Raw genomic sequence first — 8072 nt, 5'->3', positions numbered from 1 at the left:
GGTGGCACGAGCACCTGTCACCTGACCGGCTCGGGCCCTCACTTCTCCAGACCCGGCCCTGCCCACCCTCTGGCCGGTGAGCGCCGACAGGGCCCCCGCCCTCCCGGACCCGGACAGGCCCGTCCCTCCCGCCCCGGCCTCCGCCACCGTCCAATGGCCGAGGGGCAGGGCCCGCTGAGCAAGCCGCGGCAGCCCCGCCGGGTCCCCGCCCTGTTCCCGGTTCCCGAGCCGGGCCCCGGAGGCCTTTAAATGCTGCCCAGGGCCGACGCGGCACGGCCCTCGCCACCTTTCTTGGTCGGGCAGCGGCAGCGGCAGCGGCAGCAAGCAGCAGCGTCGGTCCGGGTCCGGGGCCGTTCTGGGCCGCGGCAAGCACCTTCGCCCTCCCGGCTCGCGCTGCCTCCCTCCCCTCCCCTCCCCTCCTCCCAGGCTCTGCCTGCCAGGTCGGCGCCGGGCCCCGGGCGCGCGCGCGCGCGCCCCCTCGTGTGTGCGCGCGCCCGCGCCAGCTCGGGCCCGCGCCAGCTCGGACCCGCGCCCCCGCCCCCGCCCCGCGCAGGACAGCCCCGGGATCCCCGCCCGCGCGCTGCGTCCCACGTACCCCGCCGCGCCGGGCAAGAAGATGGCGGGATCAGTGGCCGACAGCGATGCCGTGGTGGTGAGTGTGGCAGGGCGCGCGCGAGGCGCCCCTCCCCGCCGTCCCGCACTCCGCCGCCGCCTGCTCCAGCAGTGCTGGGGTGCTGAGCAGCCGCAGGCCCGGCCGGCGCCCGGCGCGTGGGAAGGCGCCCGGTACCTGTTAGCAGCCGCTGGCTGCGCGCGGCCGGTGTTAGGGGCTGGAGAGGCTCCCGGGCTGCGGGGCTCTGGGCTGGGGAGGGAGTTTGGGGAGGATGGCGAGTAGGGACGCCCGACAGCCCCCTCTGTGCCGTGCAACCGCCAGCCAGGTGTGCGCGTGGGTGAGTGTGTCCGGGGCGCGCGCCCCGCCACCGCCCCCGACGTCCCGGGGATTCCCCCTTGGAAATGGGTCGGCGCCCGGGGCTCCCGAGAGAAGTTGAGCACGGCCGCTGCACTTCAGTCACGTCCCGAAGGACAGGCCTGGCCCACCGCGCTTCCAGAAGCGTTTGCGGTTGGAGAGGGGCCTGCCCTCCTCCGGCGTGGGGCTCTGGCTCTTCGGTGGACCTCGACCTTGATTTTGATCTGGATCTGAAGGGTCTGCGGATCTTCAGAGGCTTAACTACCGGGTGGAAAGGATGGGTTTTGTTCGGGGGTTATGAGATTATCTAAGAGACGGTGAAGAGGCATCATCTGCAGACACTGTGTGCATGTGGAAGGCTGCTGGATTCCACCACATCTGTGTGGGTTCTTCCTCCAGCCCCCCAAAAAAGAGCCCATGGAAAGCCAATCTGTGTACTTCTATTTTTAGAAACTAGATGATGGCCATTTAAACAACTCTTTGAGCTCTCCAGTTCAAGCGGACGTGTACTTCCCACGACTGGTAAATGATTTTGCTCTGTGTCTCTGCCTGTACCTTCCTCTCTCATTGCTTTTTAAAATTTTATTCATTTGTTTATTGCATTTTCCAGTGGGTCAGGCCTTCAGGGTCTGAGGTCTTGGCTTTTCCCTAACAGGCTGTAAAATTCATTTTTCTTCTCCCACCCTTTTCAGATAGTTCCATTTTGTGGGCACATTAAAGGTGGCATGAGACCAGGCAAGAAGGTGTTAGTGATGGGCATCGTAGACCTCAACCCAGAGAGGTAAGGCAGAGTCTTTGTCAGGACAGAACTATCAGGCTGTGGCTGAGCCCTGCCCACTTCTGTTGTGGTTTAGCACTCCTCTTCCTCTCCTTGTGGACAGTGTTGCTAGTTGCCAGTGCCAAGAAAGTACCATGTTCCCATGAAAAGAATGTGTATGAATCCCAGCCATCATTTCTCCAGACAGCTATTTATATCAGAGATTATAAATATAGGCCCACATTTTCTCTTTGACCCTTAGGGAGGCCAGAGGATTTTTTTTTTTTTTTAATGGTTTTGAAACATGGTGCCAGGAGCAAGAACTATCAAGATGAATAAGAACCCAACTTAACATTATTTCCCCTGGTCAATTTCTGTGGCTGTTTTTGAGAATTCCGAAGTGGAATTCTCTAATTGTAGTCATTTTCAACACCAAAGTTTTCACCAGAGCTTGCTTTAGGTAACAAAATAAACTGGTTTGACTTACTTCTCCATAATCTAACCTCTCTTGAAGAGTAGTGGCCTCTTAAAAACGGACAAACCCAGAGGAGGAAGAAGAAATATAAGCACTTGGGTCATTTTGAAATGTTTTTATATCCAACCCTTAATCAGTGGGATGATTTTCTTTTCAGCTTTGCAATCAGCTTGACCTGTGGGGACTCGGAAGACCCTCCTGCCGATGTGGCAATCGAACTCAAAGCTGTGTTCACAGATCGGCAGCTACTCAGAAATTCTTGTATATCTGGGGAGAGGGGTGAAGAACAGTCAGCAATCCCTTACTTTCCATTCATTCCAGACCAGCCATTCAGGGTGAGTACCTCGAGTGCCTCGGCTCCAGCCACTGGCAGGCTGATAATGTTCGACTTACCTAGTGTGTGCCAAGAACACTTGAAGCAGCCAGAATTTCTGCATGTCCAGGAAATTTGTCACCCAATGGTGAAAAAAAAGATCAAAAGAGCTCTGTTTGCTGATATAAATTAACACTTGCCATAGTAACTTCTTAGTTCTATTCAGGTCATACATTTAAATAGACCCATATTTACATGTCCAAATTGTTAAGAATAAGTAACTTTTCTATGTAGTAGCCAACATATAGTAGATACCTACCCCCAAATATCTGATTGATTAATCAATACTAAGTACCCACTTATTAAATATTAATATTAATAAGGTTGAGAGCTAATAAGTAGCTCTTTTATTTGTATGACATTTTAAAGAATATGATGATGATCATTTCATTTTCTCTTGTTCCCTTTGCTAATGAGGCCATGTTCGTGTCCTTGTTTCCCCCTCTGGATTAATTAGCCTCAGTCTATTTCATGGTTACAGGCTGTGTGGCTGACAAATTCCTTCCCTTGGGGCTGGATGAATAAAGATTTGCTCCTCACTATCTTCTGGGCAGGAAGCACAATCCAAACTTTTCATCCAATCAAGCAGCATTAGCAGCCCCTTCCTCTATGAAAGGCAATGCCAAATAAGAGATGCAGGTAGTGGCACAGTGGCTTGTGCCTATAATCCCACCACTTTGCGAGGCTGAGGCAAGAGGATTGCTTGAGCAAAGGAGTTCAAGACCAGCCTAGGAAACACAGCAAAAACCCTGCCTTTAAAAAAAAAAAAAATTAGCCTGCCATGGTGTCACACACCTGTAGTCCTAGCTACTTGGGAGGCTGAGACGGGAGGATTGCTTGAGCCCAGGAATTCAAGGCTGCAGTGAGCTATGGTTGCATCACTGCGCTCCAGCCTGGGTGACAGAGCAAGGCTCTGTCAAAAAAAAAAATAAAGGGAAATGCAAGTAGTAATGGTGTTAAAAAGGGGTCAGACCTAGTGATGAATTGTCATTACACCTTAACATTACATCACAATAATGACAACTCAGTTAAAAGCTCCATGTTACATGTGAGCCCAATAAAACACAACTACACTTAACTGGTTACCCTTCATCTAGAAATTTTCAAGTGCCTCATGAAGAAGTAATTCTTTCACTTCTCTTCTTACATTCTGGGGAAAATAAGAATCCATGATTTTTGCATCGGTGGTAGAATTGAGATAGTTGCACTTCTAGTTATAGTCTCTGGAAGGCACCCTTGACCCATTATCTCTCCTCACCCCCTTCTCTAGAATGGTGATGTCCCCTTGGGCTCCTCTTGGCTAGGATAGTTTCTTAGTGATGAACCTTAATGCATAGCTCATGAATGTGAGTAACCACAGCTTCTGACTGCCAGGAGGAATATAATGCTCCCAACAGCAAAACTGAAGTGAAATAGGCCCTTCTTGGTGATAAAATTTTAGTAATATAAAATAAATGTGACTAGTATCACATATGGAGCCTCCTTACATGGTGAATGCCAATGCTTTTAATAAACCCATCATAGCACACTACCAGTAATTGAACTTTATGGTAAATTACTTGAGGAAAAAGCTTTTACACTTACATTATACACAGGAATCAGAAATTTTGGAGGTAGAGCCCAACAATCTGTGTTCTAACAAGCCCTCTGCAGGTCTCAATGCATTCTGATGTTTGTGAACCACTGAAGATATTGCTTTTCTTTCTCTAAAATGAAGTATTGTTTGTTTTCCCCAGTAGCGTTCATTGAAATTGTGGATTATTATTTTTTTTCTTCCAGGTGGAAATTCTTTGTGAGCACCCACGTTTCCGAGTGTTTGTGGATGGACACCAACTTTTTGATTTTTACCATCGCATTCAAACGTTATCTGCAATTGACACCATAAAGATAAACGGAGACCTCCAGATCACCAAGCTTGGCTGATTTAAACCACCTCTATTTCAAATAGGATCACGTGCCACAACTATCTGACTGTTGGTCTGGAAGAAGTGTCCTAGCAAGATCTGGAGACTTAAAAAGAAAACAAAAACAAATGGCAAGTTTCACTTTCTCTTCTTTTGTGCAGTTTAAACCCAAAATGACAACTTCAACCGTGGTTTGCCCTTAAGAAGAAAGCTGTTGGGACAAAGACACCGAGCCATTATACCCAGAATAAAATAATACATTTATGCTGGATTTTATTCAGACCAAACTAAAATGGATTTGTGATGATTTGTGATTTGGTAACAAATTATTCATCTTTTCAAAGCAAGGCAATGCTTAGAAACAGAAGTGCTAAAGACACTTAAAAAGCCAACAACAACGGTACAGTGAAATCAATGCATTTCTGCACTAAAGTGGAATTGTGTAGCACAACCAATATTTTAGTCAGGGTATTTACATAGAATGTAGGTTGTTCAAGGTTTGACTTTTTTTTGTGTTTTTTGTTTTTGTTTTTGTTTTGCACAGCATAATGTTAATTCAGATTGTTGAAGCTTTCTTGTAGTTATTTATTTATACTCAATGTATGTATTAGAGAATGAACAATATCTCAAGAACAGCAAGTTGTAAACTTTTGAATGTATAAATATCTTAGGTCCAAGGAGAGAAAATTACATATTACAATTATGAAACAGGTGAATTTCTGCTTTAAAGAATTGAGATTCTCCATATCCCTAAACTTAGGATCTCTTGATATAAACTGCTGTAAGTGCTTTTGGGAAACCTTTGCAAAACCATTTTGATAAAACTGCTTTCCAAGTTATTGTTGGTTATGTAAAATTCTATTTACATTGCTTTTTCTCCTTACTGGGAATTAGCACATTATTGGCTTCCTTAAGACTAATTATTTCTCTCTTGATTTATGTAATAGCTCATTAAGTTGTTATTAATCAAAAACACAAAGAGGTGATTGCTTAGACAATTTTTAAAGTGACTATAGTATAAACTTTTAAAAGAATAATATGAAAATGACTGTGGAATGCAGTGTAAAGCAGAAGCAAATGGCCCTGAATAACTTACTTGGAAGTAATTTATATCAACTTAAGCTGTTAGCTCATTGTATAACTTTTCTTATGTGACCCTCACCAATATCCCTAAGTAATGCCTTTGGAAGCTTCAGAGTAGAAGATGCTTCCTACTGTGTTGGCTCTGAGGATAGTAGGATTAGATAGGATCCAGATTAGGAAATGATCCAGTTAGTTTATCTGAAAGGTTAACTCCCAGGACTCCAGGTCTTTGAATCCAGCCAGCAGAGTGAATGCTTCCAATTAAGCTGTAGGCGTTTCCCTGCACTTACAGAACTGATTAAACAGGGTGACTCCAACAGGAGGTTGCAGTACTGTAAACGTCACCGCAAGGCAAGGGATGCTTAAAGTCCTGGGTTCTGGACTTTAAAAGCTACATCGGCCCTGGAGGGAGGGACCCTTGGCATTGCTTTGATCAGGTAGTGAGGGAAGACAGGGTTCTGGGGTGGGGGTGTATTTATATATAATTTAGGTTTTGTTTGTACAGCATACTGTGTCTTGTAACGACACATCCTTGTCCTGCTTTGCTTTTTTGAGTTTTTTTTTTTTTTTACACAACATGCAGAGGCACTGAAGTGACCATGTCATTTTCAAGTGTCGAGAATGTAGACGGTGTTTCAGTACCAAAGTCTAAAATAAACTAAAATTATGCATTTTTTATAGGTGATACATTTGGATTCTTCTCAACTTTGAAACTGTTTAGCACAGTTCCATTGTATTATATAAGAAGACACTGTATCCAACAAGACTGGCTGTACATTGAAAAGCTTTATGTACCAGCCAACTTATTTAACCATATTCAGCCTGTTCCATGGGGGCTGTTCTGTGGTTCCAGGTATTTTCAAGCCTGTGATTAACTTCTCATGGCTTGTCACTTAAAAGTCCCTAAATTTTGAGACGTGTTTGTAGAGAGACTTAAAGGGCACCTTGAAATACATTTGTGGAGTTTTGATCCAACTTATGGTGGAAGAGCCCCATAGGAAGACTGTTTTGAGTGGCCAACCATTCCCACCCACTGCATAATTCAGCAGAAACTAGAGGAGCAGGGCTTGTAACTGATTGGAATTGACACGCTTATTCTGTCTACCTATCAGCTAACTCATTAGCAGCCAAGCCCTTAGGCAGCTTAGTGTGAAAATACAATGTTAACTGTTTGTTTCTCTGTGAGGTTAGTGGAAACCTCTTGGATAAGCCTATCGGGATTAATCTAAATGATGTGATGATTTGATTCAGGTATAGCCCAAATTAGTAAGGGGCTTTAGCTGTAAACTGGAAACAATATTCACACCCTCTCCTGGGCCTGTAAGGTCTAAGGTGAGAATTTCAGGATGGAAAGTGCAATTTAAAGCTTCCACAGGAAAGTATTTGGGTATGTAAGGTGTTATTTCTGACCAGAGCCATAGTTCTGCAATAACCAAAACCAAATAACAATAACCAATAACCAAAAGGGGTATAAATAACAATCAGGCTCTGGGGGAATAGAAAGCAGGCTGTAGACAATCTGTCCATTTCTACAGTAAAATTGGAGTGAGTGTGTATATCTACTTAAAACTTAATAGAAGTGACTTCTACTTTTTGGGCTATTCTAGAAGTATTTTTAAATTATTATTTAAAATTTTGAAGCCCCATTTCAAATCTTGCCAACCTTAGTTCAAAGCCCCCTGAGAGATCACTTTTAGAATTGAGGATTTGTTAAAATGGCAAGTCATTTCATTTGTGTTAAAAAGAAAATACCCAGAAGGAAGGAGGGAGCCCTGTTTGCCTTGAGATAAACGGCCTTGGCATTTTCTGGCATTAATGTAGAAATAATGTTCCTATGATGACGTATTTTCAAAGAAACACTTTCTTATTTACTGCGTGGTGTAAAATGTTGCTAAATGTGTTGTTACATTATGTCACTGCTGAAAGTAATTTGCACTATAATAAAGGAATTTTCTACAAAACAGTTTCCAGTTTATAACATGCTACATTTGGCACCAGGTATAGAGTACTTAGCATAGACCACGTGGCATAGCAGTGATTCCTCACTTTCACACTTATGCCTCAAGATAACTTTTTCCTGCATTCCCTACACTGATAAACAGAAGAAAAGTCTCTTGGAGCCCTCAGAGACCTAATAACTTACATTGTGAATGGTAAATGCAGTGGGTTCTTTTAAAATATAATTTGCATACAGCAAATTCACTCTTTTGGTATAAAGTTCTGAGTTTTAACATATACATATAGTCATGTAACTACCATCTTAATCAGAATACGGGATCATTTCATCATCTCAAAAAATTCCTTTGTGCTACTCCTTTGCAGATAAATTTGTCCCCCATTCCTAACCCTAATTAGGCGTCCACAGATCCATTCTCCCTCCCCATAGTTTTGCATTTTTCTGAATGTCATAAAAACAATTGTATAACATGTAATCTTTTAGAGCTGGCTTCTCAATTTGCATAATGCATTTGAGAGTCATTCATGTGTATATCAATAGTTTTTATTGCATTCCATTG

The 8072-nt window shown here is 44.3% G+C and overlaps 1 protein-coding gene across 1 annotated transcript; it reads left to right on the top strand.

Annotated features, from left to right (window-relative positions):
* Positions 1–220: 220 nt before the first annotated feature.
* On the top strand, positions 221–7517 carry LGALSL (galectin like). The gene is made up of 5 exons (XM_016948634.4): positions 221–652; positions 1415–1486; positions 1657–1745; positions 2354–2531; positions 4349–7517. Exons 1-5 carry the CDS (start codon positions 617–619, stop codon positions 4490–4492), a joined length of 519 nt encoding a protein of 172 aa, XP_016804123.3. The 5' UTR covers positions 221–616; the 3' UTR covers positions 4493–7517.
* The last annotated feature ends 555 nt before the right edge of the window (positions 7518–8072 follow it).

This window comes from Pan troglodytes, chromosome 12 (assembly GCF_028858775.2).
Source record: "Pan troglodytes isolate AG18354 chromosome 12, NHGRI_mPanTro3-v2.0_pri, whole genome shotgun sequence".
NCBI lineage: Eukaryota > Metazoa > Chordata > Mammalia > Primates > Hominidae > Pan > Pan troglodytes.
Note: the sequence above shows the minus strand (reverse complement) of the source record. Positions and strands in the feature narration are given on the sequence as shown.